The sequence below is a fragment of the Protomyctophum bolini genome (genome assembly GCF_963924005.1).
Source record: "Protomyctophum bolini genome assembly, chromosome: 2".
NCBI lineage: Eukaryota > Metazoa > Chordata > Actinopteri > Myctophiformes > Myctophidae > Protomyctophum > Protomyctophum bolini.
The window spans coordinates 10,890,946-10,914,231 of record NC_137863.1 but is presented as its reverse complement, the minus strand read 5'-3'; the positions used below and the strand labels follow the sequence as shown (position 1 = coordinate 10,914,231).

At 42.7% G+C, this 23,286-nt stretch overlaps 3 protein-coding genes across 8 annotated transcripts in view; 2 read left to right on the top strand and 1 right to left on the bottom strand.

Annotated features, from left to right (window-relative positions):
* Positions 1-8,226, top strand: part of frmd4ba (FERM domain containing 4Ba) — a 50,313-nt gene extending 42,087 nt beyond the window's left edge. Inside the window, exons 15-24 of one of the 6 annotated variants that reach the window (XM_080792587.1) lie at positions 10-143; positions 571-687; positions 1,107-1,335; positions 1,614-1,670; positions 1,756-1,891; positions 2,561-2,725; positions 2,974-3,743; positions 4,097-4,220; positions 6,061-6,254; positions 6,962-7,095. In XM_080792587.1, the coding sequence (XP_080648713.1) occupies positions 10-143; positions 571-687; positions 1,107-1,335; positions 1,614-1,670; positions 1,756-1,891; positions 2,561-2,725; positions 2,974-3,743; positions 4,097-4,220; positions 6,061-6,208 (1,880 nt within the window). In that variant the 3' untranslated portion in view covers positions 6,209-6,254; positions 6,962-7,095. Of the gene's footprint in view, positions 1-9; positions 144-570; positions 688-1,106; positions 1,336-1,613; positions 1,671-1,755; positions 1,892-2,560; positions 2,726-2,973; positions 3,744-4,096; positions 4,221-4,637 lie in introns of all 6 variants that reach the window. The other 5 variants (XM_080792585.1, XM_080792588.1, XM_080792590.1 and 2 more) reach the window with 5 other exon arrangements.
* A 4,458-nt stretch (positions 8,227-12,684) lies between these two features.
* Positions 12,685-17,217, bottom strand: arl6ip5a (ADP-ribosylation factor-like 6 interacting protein 5a). Its single transcript, XM_080792843.1, has 3 exons — positions 16,937-17,217; positions 14,256-14,473; positions 12,685-13,867 (listed from the first exon to the last, which is right to left on the bottom strand). Exons 1-3 carry the CDS (start codon positions 17,116-17,118, stop codon positions 13,686-13,688), a joined length of 582 nt encoding a protein of 193 aa, XP_080648969.1. The 5' UTR covers positions 17,119-17,217; the 3' UTR covers positions 12,685-13,685.
* A 298-nt stretch (positions 17,218-17,515) lies between these two features.
* trnt1 (tRNA nucleotidyl transferase, CCA-adding, 1) lies at positions 17,516-22,477 on the top strand. The gene is made up of 8 exons (XM_080792728.1): positions 17,516-17,604; positions 17,851-17,986; positions 18,091-18,284; positions 18,549-18,687; positions 18,798-18,924; positions 19,345-19,538; positions 19,842-20,095; positions 21,304-22,477. The coding sequence occupies exons 2-8, from the start codon at positions 17,851-17,853 to the stop codon at positions 21,547-21,549; spliced, it is 1,290 nt and encodes a 429-aa protein (XP_080648854.1). The 5' UTR covers positions 17,516-17,604; the 3' UTR covers positions 21,550-22,477.
* Positions 22,478-23,286: the final 809 nt, after the last annotated feature.

Sequence of the window (23,286 nt, the reverse complement as noted above, 5' to 3'; positions counted from 1 at the left end):
CTCTTGCAGGTTCTGCCGAGACCGAGGTCAGCGAGGAGCAGAAGAAAGAGAAGATTGTTGACCTAAAGAAGAAAGAGCAGGATCTTCAAGATAATCTGTCTCAGAAACTGGAGGAGTTGAAGAAGATTTGCATGAGAGAAGCGGTGAGTGTTTGTGTTGGAATGGTTTCTTCATTTAAGCACCACGAACGCCCGAGGGTATTATTTAGGACCATTAAATCAGAGCGCCCAGCGATTTGCAGCAACAGAGCACATTTAGCGACGCACCAGGCGCTATCCCGGATGTAGCTGAAGTAGCTAGATGTAGCCAAAACACCCCCGAGGCGATCGACAACAACGGGAGGTATGATTAATTCTAACGCGACTAGTGACGGGACCGCGATGACCTGTCAAAAACATCATCTTTGAATTGTACAAAATGAGTTATTCACGTTTTAAGATTTTCGGTCTCATCCACTAAAATGGGGGGGAACATTTTGGATGACGTCCCAACCCGGGTGTTAATAATGAATGTGTCCTTTGACTATGTGTGTAATTTTCTCATTCCAATTCGTCTTTGTCACATGTCCAGGAACTCACAGGCCGGTTGCCCAAGGAATACCCCCTGGCTACAGGTGAAAAAGCTCCCCAAATCCGACGTCGCATGGGTACAGCCTTCAAGTTGGATGATCTTTTCCCATATGATGCGGTTAGTATGACTACAGCAAATGTATCCACAATCTAACTTAATAGTATGATATTTTCTGTTACGGTTATCATTTGTTACCTTTTTTGGGAAAGAATGTGTACAGTGAACATGAATTTTAGGCTACATGTATATTGAAGCTTACATTTATAGCCTGATCTAAGGCAGACCTGAAACAAGTCATCCATCTAATTTAAGTGGACAAAAGCTCTGTTCGTGTGTGTAGTTCACAACGAGAACTGTCCCGAAAACCATTGCATTGCATAATCCATGTCAATTATATTGGGTATACAGTATACTCAAAATGTAGTTTCTAGTTGTCCCTGAAATGGCTGTTCAAAATACTTTCATGGCCCAGCTACTGCTTCCATTGCTGGGAAATTCCCCATTAATTGATGTTTGTTCTGTACCTTTCCCTTCAGGACCCCCACCTCAGGAACCTGGAGAGCCGTTTCGCCCTGCAGCAGAAGATCGTGGAAGCAGCCATGAAGCTCGCTAGCGAGGGTGACCTGTGTAAGACGGTCAAGAAGAAGAGGAGGAGCAACTGCCTGGATGCCATGAGGAAGCTGCAGGAGATGGAGACGGAGATCAACGCCTACAGGATCAAGAAGGGAAGGAAACCTACGCAGAGAGCCTCACTGATCATAGCAGGTACGCCAGGTGTCTTATCAGTACACAAACATCACAGACAGACACCAAGATAACATGCTTTATGCTGCACTGAGCTTATAAAAGGAATCAAAGCCTGATTCCCCTGCCGCACTGTGTCTGTGCCGGGTTGAAAGTCAAAAGCAGAACACCTCGGGACTTTGATTGTTATCTGGTGGAAATTGATTAAATGCATGATGTCCCTTTTTAGGTTGTAAAAAGTACAAGGAAACATCAGTAGTCATCTCTGAACACCCTTCTCTCTCTCCTCATGTTATTAGATGACATAAACCCTGCAGAGCTCAGCTCACTGTCTGACAGCCTCAACCTGGATGATGGTGAGTGCTGTTGAGAACAATGTGTTTCCTCCTTTCACATTAACCTGGATATTCGGATATTAACCGCATTTTCTGCCCACCTCAGATGATGAGCTCGGCTCCCAGCGGCTTCGTTCACGATCGATCGAGTACTCCCCCAGGCCGCACCATGCAAACACGCTGGACATCCATTACCATCAGGAGAGACGAGCCTCTGCCAATGACCAGCTCTCAGACAGCAGGTAGACAGCAGCAGCTGTGGGCACTGACGCACAACAGGACGTGTCTTCTTATACCATAGCGTTTTTGTTTTTCTTGGGGCCCTGAGAGCAGCTAGTATGGACCTGTAGATTAGAACCAGGGAAACATTCTTGCTGGTCTCCACCTCCTCCTTCGTTCTCTCTCTTCTGCTTCCCTGCCAGCCTTTCTCTTATCAGCCCAAACGCGTCGTGGCTTTAAAAATAGACAGGAGTTGAGCATGTCACTGCCTGCTAAGGAGCAGACAACAATCCCAAGCAGAGTGGAGGAGGAGGGGAAACGGGAAAGTGGTGGTGGAGAGTTTAAATCTGCTGGATGACTACTAAATGATATGGATGATGTGTTGCCCAGAGAGGAGAGCCAGTTATTCGTACTCATTTCATTCAGACACTGTCTGTTGCCGTAATGATATTTGTTTGCCGGTCCATGAAAAGAAAGATCAATGAGCTGTGAAATGACAATCATCCAGGTGAATGTGATGAGTAAAAAGGCTATGATGTAGGAAAACTGTGGTTTATATTTGTTCTTCATGTTTTGTTTTGAGAGCAGGCAAGGACAAGCAGTGTTTATCTGGATGGAGAGCTCTTCCCTGTAAGAAGCAGAAAACGTTTTGAAAGCATTGTTCTTATCTAAAATAATGTAATCTTTTCCAGATTAAATTACGGTCAAGTCCAGGAATCACTGCACTACAATCACCGCGACGCCTTGTCGAGTCACAGCAGCCCATACAAGTCGTCCTCTAGACAGCCCCGGGACACCCGCAGCATGCCCCCCACCCCCCTCCTCACCCGCAACGCCTACAGCAGCACCCAGCTCAGGTACAGGTGTTCCAGATCAATGCCCATTCACATATGCTTTGATAAGTGAACATCTCGGCCTCATCACAGACACCTGTGAGCCAAATAGTGAGCCAGCATGCTGTTAAAAAAAACCCCTGTGTGTCACTGACACACAATTTACACAGCTAAACGCTGACGACTTCTCATTGTTGTGTGTGTTGTGTTGTTTTTGGTAGTGTGTATCAATGTATGATAAATTGATAATATAATAACACACTCTCCTTCAGGTCGGAGGACGGAGCGCAGCATTTCCGACAGAGAAGCGGGAGCCTGGAGTCCCAGTCTCAGTTCGTGACGGAGAGTGAGCCCCCGGCTCCGCCCTTCGCCATGTCTCCAGCACGACGTAGCAACAGCACAGAGGTGCTGGACGATGGCTCCTCCTACACCAGCCAGTCCAGTGTGGAGTACAACAACGCCCCTGGCAATCACCACGCCTATCGACGCAGAGCCCGCGGCCGCCACAGGAAGGACGTCTACGCCAATGCGGGCAGCATGCCCAACCTCGCCCAGCCGGACACTCATTGCTACAACTACCAGCCACGGCCACGGCCCACCACCACGGCCTACTACGTGACAGGCTACCCTGCCTACGTGGAGCCTGAGCCGTCATACACCAACGGTGCCTACACCTACGACAACGAGATGGAGGGACACTACAGCGTCAACCCGTCCTACCACCCGACCACAGCCGCCTATCGTGGGCAGGACACGTATAGCCGCTACGGCAACGACGAGCTAGACAGCATGTCGCAGAACCCGTATGCTACGTTGCGGCCGCCCAGGAACCGTCCAGTGCCCCGCAGCAATGAGCATGTGACCAAGAACATTCAGAAGGCTTTGGTGGCCGAGCATTTGAGAGGCTGGTACCAACGCAACACGGTACAAAAGCAGCCAGCGTACGACTATGAATATGACAGAGGCTCCCAGCAGAGCCTTGGCTATCAGACCATGCCTTCAGCTTACAGCCACAACAGTAGAACCATGGCCTACGCACCAGGTTAGCTCACCATTCTTTTACACCATAGAAGTTAGAGGCAATTGTTTTGTCCTGATAATGGACTCTTTTCACAGACGTGTTGTAGCAGGGTAAACACAGCTGCAGCTTTACTGGTATACCATTTAACAAGCATTGACAATACTGTTGACTACTGTTGATGCATGCTAACTGGTCCACCTACATCAAACATATCCAGTCTGATTATCTACAGCTGTGTTTTTAGACTTTTACAGTATATTAGAATGGTCCATTCATGTATTCACTTATAAAATTAATCTTACTTTTCAAAACTGTCATTTGTTTATTTGTTAAAATTATTTTCTGATTTTTGTTTTTGCCCCCAATGTCCACAGCTTCTTCTGCTGGCAACTGGCACGGCCACATGGGTGTTGGCATGCCAGAGTATGACATACCTGTTCATGCACCACAGTCCTACTCCTACAACAACGCACAATACGGTCACACCACCCATAACAGGTGAGAAGAAAAACAAAACACAACAACTTAGCCCTAATTCATGTCTTTATCCAATTAGCTACTCCTTGATCCTCCTTATCCCCGGAGCTAAGTGCTACTGTTTAATTACCTGAAAAGGATGGCTGCAGAAAATATAAGCTATTCCTTGTCTGTGTTATCCCCTCCACATGGCTATAATGTGAATGTATACTGTATGTGTAGGCCAATGTCAACATTCTTTGCTGCAACATCTTCCTGAAGTCTTGGAATGGATGCGTCTCGGGTCAAGTCTATTCTCCAACTACTTAGCATGGCTACCTAAGTTCCTGGGTAGGGATTATAGGATCTGGGCAGCAATGCTCAGTTCCTCCATAGAGCTTAAGACTGGTTCTCCTCTCATCGATCCATAACTGTCCACTGGGCCCTGCTCTTTTATAGATATGGTACCGTCGCCCAACTTTTTAAGGGCTCCTGGTGCAGCCCCAATGGCCAGAGGCGCTGTGCCCTTTTCCCCGCTAGCTCCTCCTCCTCTGCTTCATCCTCCACCTCCTCCCTCCTCTCCTCTTCCCTCCCCTCCTCTTCCTCCTCCCCTGGCCGTCGAGCCAGGCGGGTGGTCTCCAGTCCTGGGCAGCCCCACGCCTCCAGAGGGCACAGGCTCACTAAGGTGTCCTATGCTAAGGGTAGCCCACCATAGTAAGTAATCAGCAGTAGCCAGAGCCTATGGGGTCTGAGCTTTTTTTCCAGTGTGTCCGCAGTGACCTCATAGGCTGCTTGTTGGATGTTTTAGCCGTGAGCTCTGGATTTTGCTCTGTTTGCCTGTTTGTTCCTCGTGTATGATCAGACGACTGCATGGCTTGTACAACCGTTACCCATCATGGCTGCCCTGTCCTCATTCAACTGCCATGTTATCATCCAGTGGTCACATTTCTCCTAAGGCTTGATTCATACTTAGTCGCAAGACAGTGTCATATGATGAAAATAACTGAAAAAGCTGTCATCACCCAGCACATAATGTCTTTGTATCTATACTTGTTGCCTAATTAAATATATATAATTACATTTACAGAGGAGAATACTAGTTAGTTATGTTATTTGATGTATGTTGCTTACTTATATTCCACAGTGTGGTTGTCCACAAACTCCACATACAGTATGCCATGATTGTTATTTAGACAGCTGATAGGTTTGATGTCAACTTGCTATCCTAGTTATTTTGTAGCACTTAATTATGTTCTTGGAAGTCACCCTGTTGTTGTGACTAAGAGTCACCCAACTTTGTAGTTTTTCTTTTGATTGATTGAATACTTTATTAGTCAAAAAGGTAAACACCGCGGAGGTACAGTAAATCACTTGGGCTAAAAGGATAACACAAAAAGGTCCTGGGGATATTCTGATTCAATGTCATCAACAGCATATAATAATATTAACACATTAATACATGTCATCAACAAATACAAATAGTTATATTTACAGAGGAGAAAAGGGGACAGTGACAGTGTATGACCCCTTTATGTCAAGAGGATTTAAAATCTATCTCTACTTGAAGTTTACAGATGCTTGTTCAGGCTAGTTTTGAAAGAAGCATCGTTTAATGGATGACGTACGTCAGGGCATTCCACATTATGGTGGCAGAGTAGTAGAATGGTCACTTTAGATAAGAACGTCTGCTAAAGGCCAAAAAGGTAAATTGTCGATGCATGTCACAGCCAACACTTTTTTCAGTTGGAATTTGTAAATGTAATTTCTGATGTACGATGCGGTCGTGCGACGGAGCATAAATTAAGCCTTTACAGTGTGCATTCACCACTCAGACTTGTCTTGTGTCCTCTGCTGTCTTGCCCCTCTCCCTTGCCCTCCTTAGAAGTGCCCCTCCCATGTGCTGCCATTCACCCATGACCCATGACCCTCTCATGCACAGATGTCCCCCCGAGTTTGAGTGGCGGAGCGGTGGTGATAGGATGGGGGGGCCTGTGGGACATAGGCCCTATGCTACTGACCAGGATAATTAACCCCCTCCTCCCCCCATAATCAAAGGCACAGCATAAAAGAAAAAGGGTGAGAGACAAAACCACCGAACTCCCCCACGTGGATGTGATGGTGATGGTGATGCATTCTTTTGTATGTGGCAGGGACTTCAAACAAACAAAACAAACAAACTTGGTACACAAATATTCATTTCTCCCGGTGTCCACTGGTGGTGGGAGGACATTTCTGTGTCAGGGAGAAAATGTGACCCCTGAAGGTTTTGATGTTTGAATTAATTGCTGTGTGATTTGTGAGTGTGTGTGTGTGTTTGTCTGTGTGCATTTGCTCTGATTGGAGGGTTTAAGAATATGTTTGATCCTGGGTTTGATCTGTTGTCTGAAAGATTAACCGCTCCTCAGCATTTTTTCATTCTGACTGTGACTAACAAAACCCTGCCTAAAATACCTGAAGCAGCAAAGTCAATGTTTTTTTTTCCTTCCTTTTTGTAAGAAATACATTAAGGTTAAAATAATACTGTTTTTTCAACCCAGGATTAAATAATTCTAAAGGTCTTTGCATATCAAGTCTGAATTTTCCATGTGTTTTTCCACATCCACAAAACTGTCACGTCTCAACTATTGATTGAACTATTGATTTTATGACGTGCAAAACATTCTGACAAATAAATTTTACTTGGTTTGTAAAGACCTTAAGGACTCCCATTCAATTATATTCCTTTGCTTGCATTGAATCATCAGCTCACGTTCACTGGTCTAACATGTACATGTTTATTACAGATCCTCTATTGATGTGAACCAAATGGACTCGCACTTAAGCAGCCAAACCAACAGCGACTTTGACCCAGATGAACAGATTTGTTGGCATGAGAGCGCTAAGCCAGGAACAATAGTTTAGTTGTCGATCAGCCATCCATGTGGTTTTTACACTTTTAACATTTAACATGTGGACAACGTGCCTTAGACTGCACTTACCTGTTTTTCTGGAAAAGGATCCAAAGAATCAAGGAAGAACTGTACAACTGAGGACTTCAGCCCACAAAGGGAAACCAAGTTTTTATATTTTAGTTCTCTTACTGTACATGCAGATGCCAAACTGGGATCATTGGGTGCACTCTGAATTAACACCCACCACCACCCCACAGGGCATTGGCGTGTTCTAGATTGCGCCATTGCGAGTTTGTGTGGTGATGGCATTTGTGTTGCGTGCACTGTGCTTGCACGTGAGAGAAGCTGCCGTGCTCCGTGTGCAACTGCCAAAGGGAACGGGGACCACGCACGCCTGCATTTATCCCTGCCATCTTCTATTTGGTGCTCCTCAACACACACTGGCTTCACAAGACCAAGGACTCTAGGACCGTACCTAAAGCCAGGATACTGAGCCACGATAAACAAAAGTATGACTCATCCTCAACCTGCTTATACTCGTGTGTGTGAACACTGTAACAATGAAGGACCTGTTGAGAACAGATGGGACGCTATTTAAAAAAAGAAAATGAAGGACTGAACTCCTTTGAGTGGAAAGATGGCGACCTGCTGAGACATCCTGCAGTTACCGGAATCCAAAAACGGTCATGGTATTGTTTGGAAACTACTGCACTGCTTTTTCTATTCTTATGTGTTTGTCGTTCAAGTAATTTGCGACATATTCAACCTTAACACAGTCACATTAATTAAAATGCAGCTCACTGCCAATTGCCAAACACTACTTTCTAACACACCACTCAAGTATATAACCCAACAGTTTTATTTTAATACTCGAAAGCCTCATCTCATTGGTTACATTACAGTAAATTACAGCTTTTATTTGACAAGCATCCCATGCTGGTATCCATGGACCGGTGCTCTCAATTTCTCCCAAGAGAATGAAGCTATTTGTACATGTTGATATTGTAAATAGATTGGTCTTTTTGGAGCCTTTTTAATGTATGTTTTAAAAAAAAGAAGCATGTAATATATAGCAAACAATCAATTTTTGTTAAGCTGGTTCTTAGTAATTTGTATAATTGCATTTGTTTGAATTAAAAACGATCTAAACATTTTGAGCCAGTTTGATTTGCATTTCATGTGTATTTTATTATTGCAAATTCACAGAAAGGAAATATTTGAGAGGGAAATTACAGAATGTGGAAGAGGCTGCTTAGCCTGAAGAAAAGAATCTCATCCCAGCATGAGCTTTAAACCAAACCCATTTAACTACTGTATTTAACTAGGTCATTAATTGAATGCCCCATCAGCCAATTCAATTAGTAAAATGGCGAGGAAAGTACAATGTTTTTCTCCACTTAAAGGTTTTCAAGAAAGGTTAATTAACCTGAAGTCCCCTTTACATGTAATGGCTGGAAGCGGGGGGAAAAAACAACTTTTATCTTGTCTTGCCCTATAATCTACACTGCATTGTGTGTAAGTAGTTGATGTTGGTTGTATTGAACAGAGAAGGATTAACGTCTGCTGGGGTGTTTCAACATTGGGCCTTATCTTAATGTACACACTTTAAAGTAAAGCTATTTTATTTAGTCTAACTCTGCAATGCTGTTTTAGGAACACCTTCTGCAGCCAAAACAAATAAGTGTTCTGTGGCATTTTGCTGCCCTTTCCCACCAGTGTTGTCAGGCTGGTTCTCTGTCTACTTAAGCCATAAACCTACCAAACCAGTCCTTAAAACCTGACACACCCACTCTGACCAAATAACCTCTTTCTGCCCTCCCTGTGAATGACAAGCTAGCATTTATGGCACTCAATCCTCTCAATAGGTGTCCATGTAAGCAAGCCTGTTGTACACATCTATTGGGCTTGCACTCCTCCATAGATGACCCTGGGACCTTTGACCCCACTCCCACCACTTCTCTTCCTTCCCCAGATGACACGCATTTTTCACCAGCCATGAGGGTTTCCTACATTGTGTCCTGCAGCAGTAAACCGTAAACGGCAGGCTGCCCTACATTTGAACAGTTAATAAGGGTGTTATGGCTCATTTATAACTTGTAGTATTGCAGTGTCGCTCACCGACAAGACTTTGATGCGTCACCCTCGGTCGGTCCATATCTAATCTTGGGGACTGCTGAATCGATTGTCATGAAATTTTGCACGCACACTCTCAGGAGAAGAACCTCCACCCCACATTTTACGATTTCCTTTCACAGCTTCCTTGTTGTATCCTGACGGCTACACACCATGACTGACACATACCTGGAGAGGCAACACCAGCCTGGCCTAGTTCCAGCCCTAGTTTCTTTAGTTATTGGCCGTACACAGCTGTACAAATGAAATATGAATTAGGCTTCATGTTTCTTCAAATTGCTATCCGTAACTTTCATGTCCTACCCTGGATTGAAACCTGGGTCCCTTCCCTTGTACGTGCCAAATCTTTTACTTTTACTTATTTCCAATACCTCTGGTCCTATACTTGATATAAATGTTAGTAGAAGGGCAGGGAGACCACCTCCAACCACTGCAGTTTTTAATATTACCATACTCTAACATACAGATTGGTTGTAGTTATGGATTGCAGCTCTCTAACTTGAATGAACCCCAGGGAGGTCTTGCTGTTGGAGAGTCTGCAGCTCATTGAGGTTAGACTGGGTGTAAGGAGAGTAAGGGACGGTGTTTAAGATCCAGCTGTCTTTATGTCTCTGCTTCTCTGCTGGACGCCAGCTGCACACAGACATCAGGGGGAGGTTTGTTCCAGCTGACACACGACTACATAAACAATGGTGTCTATGTGCAAACCCCCTTCCCCCCCCCCACACACACACACACACACACACAGTACAGACCAAATTCAAACCCCAAATGTTGAGAGCAGATAATGTAATCAAACCCACACACAATTACGACTCCTGTCTAGCTCAATGCAGGTCAGATCTTGTTAGTGGGCCCGATATCAGCTGCATGCAATTTTATCTAGGAGCTAATGCTTCTGATTATTTGTCAGATTATGTGCACTTCCGCATTTTTATTATGCATAACCTTCCCCCAAGTAATGAAAGTGCAATATAGGCGTATTCACAACTGGTCAAATTGCTCCCACAGAGACCTGCAATACACTGCAGAGGTCATTGCGGGTCATGAGTAACCACTTCAAACCTGGTGTGACATTATATACAGTAGGTGAAGTTTTCAAAGAGTGTACAACATTATCTAAAACATACATATGTTTTTGAGAGAAGTGTCGACATGATCACAAAAAAGCATATGCACATATAAAAAACAACACAACAAACATTGGATCCAAAGAAAATAAATGAGTCTTAATTAAAATAAATAGAATAAATATAAATAAAATAAAGTTACATGGTCAGCTATGGCTATGGCCCCTGCAACCGGACCTGAATCGGAATGACAGATTGTTTGAGTGATGAAGGTAGTTAAACAGCTTAGCTACGCCAAAGCCACTCTCGGTCAGGCCAAGCGTGCCGTCTGCACGATGGATCACACACAGGCAGCTCGCCTGAGGCTGTGCCTGAGCGAGCAGCAGAACTTGTATGTTGTATTACGCTAGATTACTCTCCAATTCATGCCGACGCGTTGTTGAGACAATGGAAACAGGATACAGATGTTGTTCAAAAGACATAACACATATTGTGGCGAGAAGAGCAGTGTTCTTACTGAACAGCATATGCAAAAAAAAGAACATGGTTTTGTGTTCATTGTACAGTACTATGGAATAGCTGTGGTATTAACATCACATACTATCAGTGGTGGTGGACTAGTGAAGTTTGCTCTGTCAATTTTGTACTTGCAGTTAATGTACTGAAGTACATACTTAAGTATCAAATGTGCAAATTGCGAAGTACATTTTCATTGTAATATCAATGCATTGCTGTTTTTAAATAATAGTGATCTACAAAATGCATCTCTCAAAAGGCATCACATTGTGACTAGTGTTGTCACGATCGGAAATCGGGGCCGATCACCTCATTTTCAAATGATCGGATTGGGAGCCAGAAAACGTGATCGGGACATCCTATTATCAATATGATATCCATATCATGATATTAGACTGGATATTGTGTGTGATTTCAGATATTCTACTATTGTGATATGGCATAAACATATATATAAATATCGGATCGGGAAAAATCGGTATCGACAGATGCTCAAAATCAATTGATCGGAATCGGATCGGGAGCAAAAAACATTATTGGGACATCCCTAATTGCGACCCATTGTGAGCTTGTAGAACGGCTATTTTCACTATTATTTTAAATAAGGCTTAAACGGTTCATCATAATATACACACAAAATAAATCTACTTAAGTGCAGTACTGAAATATCGTCCGCCACTGCATAATTATACTCTCGCAAAACAGCACAAGAAGATAAGTGCTGTTTTTGAACATGGTGCAGTAAAGAAATCCGTCCTTGCCAGGATCCCACATCTGTTCAGGAGAATGCACCACAGGCACATGACTGTTGGCTGCGCTGCACCCCAGCAGACGCACACATGTTTTGTGAGGATCCTGCCAACAACACAACAGCTGCAGAGAGAGAGGGAGGAAGAACAAGGGCATACACTGTACCCCTCACAGACTTCACTCTGCAGCACAGAGAGAGAAGCCCTGCAACTCCACACCAGTGTCAATGAGAGAGCACTTATGCCTGAGTCAAGGTCATCAGGTGATGATCTCGCTTTCTCTCTCATGCATACAGCATAAATAGGCTTAATTCCAAAACACAACGGAAATGGAAATTGCGGAAATTGCGGAAATGGTAATTGCGGAAATTGCGGAAATGGTAATTGCTGAAATTGCGGAAATGGAAATTGCGGAAATTGCGGAAATTCCGAAATTGCGGAAATGGAAATTGCCGAAATGGTAATTGCGGAAATTGCGGAATACTCCAGATGCACTCCATTTATGTGCAATTTCAAATGGAATCCAATATGAAAGGCAAAAAGCTGACAGTGGCTAAACTCAGGTACGGCCCGGAGGGAGAGCCTGCAGATGAACCCAGTCTATCATCATGCTCTCCACACATTAATCTAATGCAGTGGTTCCCATAAAAATGACAGTCATTTTTCTAAAGAATTTCAGAAAATAGCAGATATACAAGCTCGGAGTGCACTGAGATCTTGTAGATCAGCTATTTTCACTATTTTTGGAACAGGGCTTAAGTGATTACCGGTAATTCATAATTCTTTTAAGTTTGGGTCTGGTCCATAGCGTTAGGAGGGCGACCAGAGCTAGGTCCTGGGGTGAGATCTAATGCAGCCTACTGATTAGCATTGGAACAAAGTGGAGAGGAGAGTAAAGTTAGTCAATCCATCACCCAGGGGGGTGGGAGCACTGTCAAGATAAAAAACACTCAGGTGCAGGATGAATACTGATAGACACAGGTTAAGACCTCATGCCCCTTTGAAGTCTTCATTCATAGACACTGCAAGACCTCACATGCCTTTGAAGTCTTAATTTAAACATTTGCACAAGGACCATTTGATCTGACCCAGAACGTAGTAGGCTATAAATCATAAATCTATGTCAAACTCAGATCGACACAATATGCTCATTTTGTGTGGTTCCTTTTATTTGCATTTGGGTTCATATCTATAACCATTCATGTAGTTAACCGTTACATTTTATGGGGAAACATTATCCAAATGGGTAGACTTGAAAAACAGGCCAGTCCCTGGAGTATCTTGGCAGTGCTGTGTGTTGAGTGTGCACTTTTCATCTTTGTTGCAAACAGCATGGTTCTGATTGGTTTCATAACTTCAGTGTACTGGCAACACTGAAAGCAATTTCTGAGATTGATTGCATACAGACTAAACACTTTTGCATGACAATTGCATGCATTTCCATTGAAACATTTTTTTCAGCACAGTTACCCTTTTTAAAAAAGAAAAAGAGACCACAATGTTCACATTACATTAGTGTGCATAAATCAAATAAAAACAAAAACATTTTAAAGCCCAAAGCTGCTTAGCTGGACGGACGTTATATTCAATTAAATTATATTAAATTAAGTGACCCGAATCCCTTGAGTCAACTGCACTTCATATTTTTAATACAAACATAGCAGAGGGTACACCAAATAAATGTTTTCAGTAGTTTAAGTCACTTCAGTGAATGGTTTCCTTGCTGCATATACAGTAGGAACAGTGAAACTGCACAGCAAAGAGGCAGTATTGAGGTGCCCTCATCACTGCTGTTCTTGAGAGAAGTGCCCCAACAAGTTCTGGGTGGAGTGCCAAACATCCTGAGGGAATGTGAAAGTCCTTTGCACAACAATGCTTGCTGTCAGCTGCTCCTCGCCAAACACACACATGAACACACTTGCATGTATAATATGGTTTCATATTAAACAGGTTGAGATGAAACTACAATAATTTATGGACACAATTCAAGTTAATTCAGTTTTTTCCTAAAAAAACTAATAAAACTAAATGACCTATGGCAAAACAGGATTGTATACGTACCATGTGTGTTTGTTATGCTTAATTCATATTCGGTTGTGTGCCGCAACAACCAAAATAAGAAACCAAGTATAAATCCAGCTTTCTGATTCACAATCCTTCCTTAAATTTTGCCTCCAGTAAATTCTGGATTTTTTGGAAGTTCTCTTCCTGCTGTCCCAGGGCTTCCAGCAAAATGCCCATCGGTGACCTCTTCAGTCCCGCCCCCTCTATCTTGTTCTCCAGTTTATTCTTCATGTTACGGAGGCGAAATGAAGAATGAGCCAATATCACTGAAATGCATAACAGATGAGGAAGCATACTGTATGTTAACTGTTGTTTGGCATCTTTTTCTGGCAATCTAGTAAAGGTACAAGAGTACCTGTACAGTGTACATGTAAATGTATTGTGTAAAGCTTTGAAACTAAACTAGAACATCATTATCATAAAGATGACATTCAAATTGCAATGTAACAGTTTTAAGTTACCGGTATCTTATAACTCAAATAACATGTTTTAGGCCTACATTCACCCCCACAATTAAATTCTAAAAGAAATGATGTAATTGTTCCTCAATGTTCCCCTCATATTTTTTTTTTTGTTTGTCTTTTCTTTTCTTGTTTTTACTTGTATTCTTCCGGTGGCACAAATGTAAACTTTTAATATTTCAATGTAACTTACTAGCCAGGGGGAAAGTGATTCCTGACATGAAGACCATAACACCTCCTAGCAGAGACATCAACATATAGCTGGCTGTCATCACTGCAAAGACAAATGCCAAGGGGTTCTGCCTCTTAAAGCTCTTGATCATGGCTTTATTCTCGCCGGCCCACACCGAACCCAGGAAGACCGCTGACACCACGGCCACCCCCATGAACATCCCCACAGGGTTCAGGAACCTGCAGGGCAACAGGGTGACACAAGGCAGGGCTTAATGCTTCTTTAGAGTAGACAGACTCGTTTTACCCTGTGGTCACTAGCATCCCCTAGTGGTTAAAAGTTTGTTTGCGCTAAAACACAACTGCAATCAGAATCTATTATGAACCAATGAGTCACTGTCTGTCTAGGATGATATCATATAATTCATTCCACATGTGAAAACTAACATCCTGTACAGTAAGTCTATTTTTTTTTCTTCATATATATTATATATATTTATCCCAGATATACTGTTTTTCAACTGTGTTGACTGACATTGGGGAGAAAGTATCAATGGAAAGTGATACAGTGGCAGCAGGCACTCCGCAATGGGCTGCAAACATATGAAACCACCATGGCTCAACACCATGAAGCTAAGAGGACAAAGAGAAAGCAAAAACAACTGGTCACCAGTCACACCATCAACAACTCTGGGACCGGCCCACACGCGTGTCATCTGCGGCAGAGTCTGCCTCTCAGGGTCTTCTCAGCCACATCAGAAGCTGCATCAAGACCTAACTCCCAGGCACAAGATATCTATGGTCTTCCGAGACTGCGATGCCGATGACATATTGCTGTATGTGGATATATTATGAAATTGTGTGTGTGTGTGTGTGTGTGTGTGTGTGTGTGTGTGTGTGTGTGTGGGGGGGGGTCCTTTCGAATTCCAGATGCAGAGCTCTGAATCTGTCTTGAGATGTGTGTGTGTGTGTGTGTGTGTGTGTGTGTGTGTGTGTGTGTGTGTGTGTGTGTGTGTGCGCGCGCATGCACAGTGTTTAGGGTTTACTGAACAAACCTGAGCCTGATTTTTGACTACTGTTAAAGTCTAACCCCACTGTTAGAAATGCTCTCACCTCATCTTGATGATTACCATAGTTACCTCAACTGCCAAGTTGGCACTACAACCTTAACATTACCGACTCTTCATCACATGGAACTCCATATATGGAACGGATCAGCACCGACATGATCGGTTGAATCTCCATAATAGAGCTGGCACATTTCATTTACGTCTGACATCACAATCATCAAACTGGATCCCCATACATCACTCGGACAGCAGGATAACCTGAATAGTATAAAGGACCAAAGCTCCTCTAGTCTACAGATGTGAACCAACGCAATCAGGTATCTCTAACAATCTCAAATCCCCAGAATCTATCTCAGGACACAGACCTCTTCAAGACTCTACTTTCAAGACCTTTGACATTCAGAAGAGGATCAGAATCAAGGACATCTCAACCACTACGAGCCAATGTATCCGGCCTTGCAACCCACCTTTGCTAGCATCCCATTAGACCATCTTTCCAATTACACGTGCTAAACGTCACGGTTTAAGTTCTAATCAGACACCACCGAGGTGAGGCCTAACCTAACCTTTGGACAACAGTCCTTTCCGTTTAGTAGTATTTTTCACTTATTGAGCATTGAATCCTTGAAATATTCTTCTGTCCTTTCTCCTTAGTCATGGAACAGTGAACAGCTGTAATCTCAGTAAGACAGCACAGTAGTGGTTCTCAAAGTGAGGTCCGGTACAACATTTGAATACCATAAAAACCTGTTTAACCCTGTTTATGTGAAAATTGCAGATCTACACGCTCGCAAGCTGTCACGTTTTAACATGCTGGGAGTTTGTAGATCTGCTATTTCCAAAAACATTTTAATGACACAAATCAATTACTACTATGGGTTCTCTAGCACAAAATATTTTCAAGAAGAATAATTAATTATATATAATATTATTATATATTCATTATTTGGGCTTGATATAAAAAGTGTTTTAACAGCTGACTGGAGACAGAGGTTAGTAAGCCTTTCATACCAACACTGTCATCACAGAATGGCACTATTATTAGAAATCTAGATCATGTTTTCCAAAGGGTCTAGCTAAAGCCTATAGGCTATAAGGTTCTCGTCGGAGGTGTTAAAGTGAAAAACGAGAATTGCCAACTAATCCAGAATCCAGATACAAATGACAAACAAACATATTGGCCAGACACCGTTCCCCCACTATACCCTCATTGGCCTATGCAGCTATTAGCAAATATACCACTATTGGCATCTTCGATGTTTTGCAAAATATGTCGGTATTCAGCTGGGGGGACCTCCCAGGCCCTGGAGCATCGGTGGTTCCACGTCGCTTCAGAACGTTCAGTTTCACAGTTTCATTATGTCACAGGTTCTGAGCTTCATGGCGAGCCTTTAAAAAGCCAAACTATACCTTATAAAAAAGAATTATAAAAGTAAAAACACGAATAACTTGTACCTACCTACATTAATAATAGACTAAGGCCTATCATGATTCATGACAACAAAATAAAATGTTGAACAAGATCAAATACCGTGACATATGTCACGCAGTGAGACGAATGATCATCAACACAGCCTATTAAGCAAACAAGCGCATAGGCTAATGCGCATGTAGCACAATTTGTCACACTTACCCAACTATAAGGAAAACAGCGATGGCCATTAATAAATAGTTAGTTTGATAGTAAAGCAAGTTGTTGACAACTCTGTTGTTCCATTTCGTCAAGTCTTTCATATCAGGCTTGGCAAATCTATCCGCAGCAGGGAGAAAATCGTCCCATGTCCTGAGAGGTGCGAGTTCCAGTTCTTTGGCCATTTGTCTTCGGTGACTATTATTACTATTATTTATAGTAATACTGTTGTTACTGCTGTATTAATTTATTACTAACTTACTGACTGACAGCAGCCAGCAGCAACAACGCGAAAACGGAAGAGCAGAGCAGCCAGATACAACACTCTCGCGATAACAGGAGTGGTGAATCCCTTGACTCCGTCCTACAATTTATTTGGGAACAACAATTAAAAAAGAAAAATCGTGTTCTTTTCCAAACATTATTTCCAATAGAATGTTCAGAATAACCTTTATATATCATTATCATGACTATTTTTTATCTCAACGCAAACGACTATGACGTCCCGTCGTCCCGCCTTCTTATGACGAAACATTGTCCCATTGGTCAGCGAACACCACACGTGATGAAAACACTTCCTGCACTACATGCATGTTGTTGGCGGATCGCAGAAGGATGTCATGGAGTGATTGTTGCTTTTCATAGCGTAAACTCTTCACGTTCTGCCACAGGTTAGTTAGTTTCTACCACTACAGTTGTTATTAGAAGAGTGAGTTGAAACGATGTGTTTTGCAAACGAGGGACGCTCACCTTATTGGTCGGGGCGAGGGTCAGCAATATATGTGACAGGTGACAGCCAGGTCCATGACCATGATGGCTGTTGAGGCAAGGACAGCTAACTACAGAACAGTTAACTACAGAAACACAGAGCCGCACGCATTTAAATTACCGTACTGTATTTTAATTCCCCCCCGCAGATGTGGAGCAGATTATTGAAACCTCTGGTAAATAGCAGACCAAGCTCAGTTTGGAGTTGCAGAAGTCTCTTTACCATGCAGCTGAAAACCAGTCAGTTTCAGTCCTTGTTCACAGATGGTCTGACTGGCATAGCAGGTGAGCTTTTCAGTGCGTTGCACAACAACATTGCACAGTGGTTAAATTGCCTAAATAGCTGTTACGTGTCTTAGTGCGATATCATGTTCTTGTGATTTTGGTAGAACTGTTTGAGAAGCACCAGTATGAGCTGAGGATAGCAGGGGGTGCTGTACGGGATCTCCTTTCTGCGAAGCGTCCAGAGGATGTGGACTTTGCCACCACAGCCACCCCAGAGCAGATGAAGACCATGTTCCAGACTGCAGGGATCAGGCTGATCAACAACAGGGGAGAGGAGCATGGGACCATTACGGCCAGAGTAAAGCCCTCATTTAAGCTCTTGTCGCACAATGGTGGTTTTGCATGCCGAAATCAGCAGCCACAGACCTACAAGGTCACAACGTGTTGCTTCCATGCTGCGTTGTGAGCTTGCAGGTCGGCTGTTCTTGGTATGAGACTTGGTATGAATCGCTTAAGATTGCCAACGGTCTGTTGAACATGTTTACTGTAGCAGAGTGGCCCTGAGCCTCTGCCTGAACACCAAAAGCCAAATATCTTTAATGACATTAATTATCCTTTCTAGCTACACAATGAGAACTTTGAAGTGACCACGTTGCGAGTGGACGTTACGACAGATGGAAGACATGCCGAGGTAGAATTCACCACTGACTGGGAGAAAGATGCTGAGCGGAGAGATCTCACCATCAACTCAATGTTCTTAGGTATACCAGTAATCTAAAAAAATGGCCACTGACAAACAAGATTTATTACTGTTTTCTTCAGTCAGTGACAGTGCGAAATGCACCATGTTTTGTCGTATTTTGTCTTACAGGGTTAGATGGAACCTTATATGATTATTTCAATGGATATGAAGACCTACAGAAACGTAAAGTTCGATTTGTTGGCAGCGCTGAAAAAAGGATCCAAGAGGACTACTTGAGAATTCTGCGTTATTTCAGGTGGACTGACATCTTTTTACTAGTCCAAGAGATACATTCTCTTTTAAATGAGCCTCATTAAGAATTTAAAGTGGAACTACAATTCATGTGCTCAAGAGCATTTACTCACTTAGATTGGATTTGGACATTAGTGTTTCATTTGGGAAGGCAAGGCTTAGTCACTTTATTCTTTTTTAAAATATATTCTATTTAAATTATTTCATTGAAAGTGATTCAACCATAATCTAAAGTCTAAATGCGTTGCATTTAGACTTTAGAGCTCTAAATGCAACGCATTAGAGCTATGGACCAGAGCTAGGGTTTGGTTTGGTTAGCCAATGAGATTATATGAACTCAAAATCCTGGAATGCAGAAAAATTATCTTTGTTCTCCCATCCTCATCTTGGTTGTCCGGCATGTCTTTCAATGATTTTACCCTAGGTTCTATGGCAGAGTGGCCTTGGAGCCAGGTGACCATGATCCTGAGACCATGGAGGCCATCAGGGAGAATGCCCGTGGCCTGGCAGGGATAGCAGGAGAGCGTATTTGGGTAGAACTCAAGAAAATGATGGTTGGGAGCCACGCAGCTCATCTTGTGGAGCTCATGTATGATCTGGGATTGGCCCAGTACATTGGTGAGTGACTAAATGGATGGGAGTGTTTCTGGTAGTGTGATGGTTTGGCTTTGTGGTACAAAGTTTGTTTTACTGTAGGTATTTTGTCAAATCTTTAATTAGGCAATAGGCGCGATACATTTGTACTTAAGAATACAAAGTAACAGATGGGACCACAATTATGGGAGAGCACTCTTCAAATATCTACACCAGCTCAATCAAAAGATTTGTTTTGTACATTTCAATTTTTCTGAGCCATTTATCACAAGTTGCTTTGTAGACATTTTCCCCTCTACTCTGTTCATTAAATATGTCCTCACTCAGGTTTACCAGTAGATGGTGCTGTTGAAGAGATGAAACGAGTGTGGCAGCATGCCAAGGACCACTCTCCTAAACCCATGACACTCCTGGCTGCTCTTTTCCGCTGCCCCGAGGAGGCAGAGAGGATGGACCTGCGACTGAAGGTGTCCAAGGAGGAGAAAACTCTGGCTCTCTTCCTCATAAAACACAGACGAGAGCTTCACAAAAGTCAGGATTACCCAGACAGCCTCAAGCCCTTCACTGACTTCATCATAGATGTAAGTTTGAGCATTCCCACTCAACCAGGGGGGTGTTGCAGATTAGAATACTGTGATTAATATTTGGAATTTATCAATGTATTACTCTTCATGTGACCACCGCGCTCTTACTGTAGGTGCACTACCCGTTCAAAACATATAAAAAATAATGGTATTGGGACGCACACACCATGAGTCTTGGTGTGTGCGACATAAAACGATTATGAAATTTTACTATCTCTTTAATTGTCCCTAAAATATTTGCGATTAACGATTTAATTCAACAAAAGGTGCACTGGCGATTATGTAATAATTGACACAGGCCCACCGACATCAACACGATGTCAGTAAGTGTTGGACGACAGGGGTTTAGTTTCTCCATATTTGGTTGATCGGTTGTCTGGTTGTGGTGAGTACTGCACTGACTACTCTGACAATGGGTACAATAGGTGACGAGTGGGGCGGGGCGCCTGCTGGCCAAGTGGTCCAGGTGGGCATCATATAAGCTTTGGCCTGACAGCGGGTCGCGTGTTCGAGTCCTGTTCATGACGACCTTTGCTGCATGTCCCACTGGATGTTTTTGGCATGTCTGCATGCCAAAAACAAATCTTAAAAATAAAAAAAATAGGTGACGAGCATTCCCAAGTTGCATCGTACTAGCCAGGCTAGCATCGTACCAGAGTAGACAGGTGCCTGTTTATAAAGATTGTTCAATTAAATTATTTTTATTGTATCATATGTATAAATGGTGCATTTATATGGAGCCTTTATCCAAGGCACTTTACATATATTGTGCATTACAATCACCCATTCACACACACACATTCATACACTGATGACAGGGAGGGAGGGAGACAGAATAGGAGAGAGATAGAAGGTACCCAAAAAGCATTTATTTATTTCTTTGCGTGTTGCCCACCCCGCGATAATTGCTGAATCATAACCCGGTCCTGCTCGCCCTACAACGGGTCGGCCCGCACATCACTAGCGAGTAGCGAGTACTCTGACAACCGCTACAATGTGTATTGCATGATCCAGTGGGGAATGCATTCCCAATTTGCATCATTCCTGTCTTCCCGGCGTACAGTGTTCCCAACTTGCGTGGTCCTCTAGTTAGCAGGTCTAGGTATATATTCTAATCTAAATAATCTTTGACTGCAGTAGTTCTGATGCTCCATCCAACAGCTGAACAGAAGGAATTACATTTCCACCATATTTTCTTTTAACAGAGTCGGGAATTGGACTCCCAGAGTAAAGTGTGCGAGCTGCTCAAGTATCAAGGGGAGCACAAGCTGCTGTCGGAGCTCTGCAGATGGTCTGTCCCACGCTTCCCTGTTAACGGCCATGATCTGAGGAAGATGGGCATCACTTCAGGCAAAGAGATCGGCACCACCCTGATGGAGCTCCGTGACGTTTGGAAGACCAGTCACTACCAGATGGAGAAAGAAGAGCTCCTAAATCACATCCAGAGCTGAACACTTCAAAACAATTTGTGCTGCAGAAGCTTTTTCTTTTTTCTTTTTATAACGTATCTGTATGGCATTAACAGTCTGCTAGCTAGCAGACTGAAACAGTTGCTTCGTGTCATGGAGTTAACGTTCAGAAGTCCCTTGATGATGTCTCTTCCATGACAGCAACCTCCAACAGTTGGCCACAGTATAGGCCTACCGTTGAAAACCGAATTCAAGCTATATCCCTATGAGAGTTTGAGTTTTTTTAAACTAAATTAACCGTGGGTAATCTGTTACCTAACGCAAATTTCAAGAGTTATTACACAATCATACTGTGTTGTTGGTACTATCATATGGTGCCACCATATGAGGAAACATTTGGAATGGACAGAAAGAACTGAACATCTGTGCTGTTTTGCTGCCTGCAATAAAGGCCTGTGAGGATTGGCAGTCTGGAGTTGTAAGTCAACATTGTGTAGATATACTAAAACTGAATTTATATAGATTTCAGTATTGCTACCATCACTGCTGGTCTGGGAAAACAAAGCTGTATTGCATTATTTCGGTTATAGAAAGACTATTTGGCTTACAATTTTGATTTTTTTTGGAATGTTATGATTTGTAGCAAAAGTAAAAAATACTTTTTGAGATGTTATGTTCAAAAGTAAAGCTTAATTACTTGAGGCTATACATATTAGTTTTGTTATGTCTTCTCCATGCACTACATTTGTATATGATACAAGTACGGTATACTTTTAACTGCTGTACGCTGCCTGTCTGACAAACAGAGATTGCTCCTCCTCGTGCAGCTCAAGAGGTTATAAAGCCCACACATGATCACACCTTATTCTCTAGTCTACTGCATGTGCAGGGTCCCAATCATGTTGTAAAGGAAGGTTGACGTTCATGTAGAATTCAACATGTTTATTCAAATAAATACCTTTTGAGTCTGGATGATATATATTTTTCTGTTCTATTCACCTTCACTTGCTTCAAATTGTGGCGTTTTGTTTATCCTTCAAACACATCCTTCAAACACATATTTTCTAATGTGTGAAACTATGACTTGGCTCATTGTAAATATTAATGATACTATGGAGTCTGGGTTATCTGATATGCCGCGAGATGAGCGCTTGGCTCAATTGGAAATGGCTCTTTTGTCTTTCATATGTGCAGGAATTCTAAACTTTGGACTGTTACTGGTGCTGTGGAGGCGGCGGAGAAGTTAGAGAAGAAGAACTTTGTATCCTTTAGGAATTAGGATACAAAGTTACATTGTTACATACATACATTTGTTACATATTTGTTCACTGGATCAATGAAATAATTATCCTTTCCGAGTCTCTAGCATGACTGAACTTCTCACCCTATATCTAAGGGAGACTTGTATTTTAGGTGATAATGGTGACTCACCCCAACACCTGTTTTTAGTACTAACCACCTTTCGGTATTATGCTCTTCAAAAAAGTTTTGTATGATAGCCTTTGAAACATTTAATATCATATATCTGTGCATGCTTTATTCACACTGTCACCTGTCTCCCCTCTGCAGTGCTGGCACTCCTCTCTAGATTGGAGGGTGCCAAGTACTGTAGAGGAGGAGGGGTGTTTGTTCCTGTCTGTATTCTGTTTGGTCTTATTTATGTTAGGTTCTCTAAATGAATTGGACCTGTGAAATAGTTGAGTGTTTGTATATCTAGTATTCCTGTAATGTATATAGTAATGTGGAGTAATTACTCATAGGCTTAGTTAGCTGTGTGGT

Excerpts from the sequence above, each read along its gene's own strand:
- arl6ip5a (XM_080792843.1), bottom strand. The coding sequence starts at position 17,118 with ATGGCCAAAGAACTGGAACTCGCACCTCTCAGGACATGGGACGATTTT. Across the intron at positions 14,474-16,936 it reads GCTGTTTTCCTTATAGTTGG|GTTCCTGAACCCTGTGGGGA; the intron begins GTAAGTGTGACA and ends GTTGCCCTGCAG. Across the intron at positions 13,868-14,255 it reads AATCACTTTCCCCCTGGCTA|TGATATTGGCTCATTCTTCA; the intron begins GTAAGTTACATT and ends TATGCATTTCAG.
- trnt1 (XM_080792728.1), top strand. The coding sequence starts at position 17,851 with ATGTGGAGCAGATTATTGAAACCTCTGGTAAATAGCAGACCAAGCTCA. Across the intron at positions 17,987-18,090 it reads TGGTCTGACTGGCATAGCAG|AACTGTTTGAGAAGCACCAG; the intron begins GTGAGCTTTTCA and ends TGATTTTGGTAG. Across the intron at positions 19,539-19,841 it reads GGGATTGGCCCAGTACATTG|GTTTACCAGTAGATGGTGCT; the intron begins GTGAGTGACTAA and ends GTCCTCACTCAG.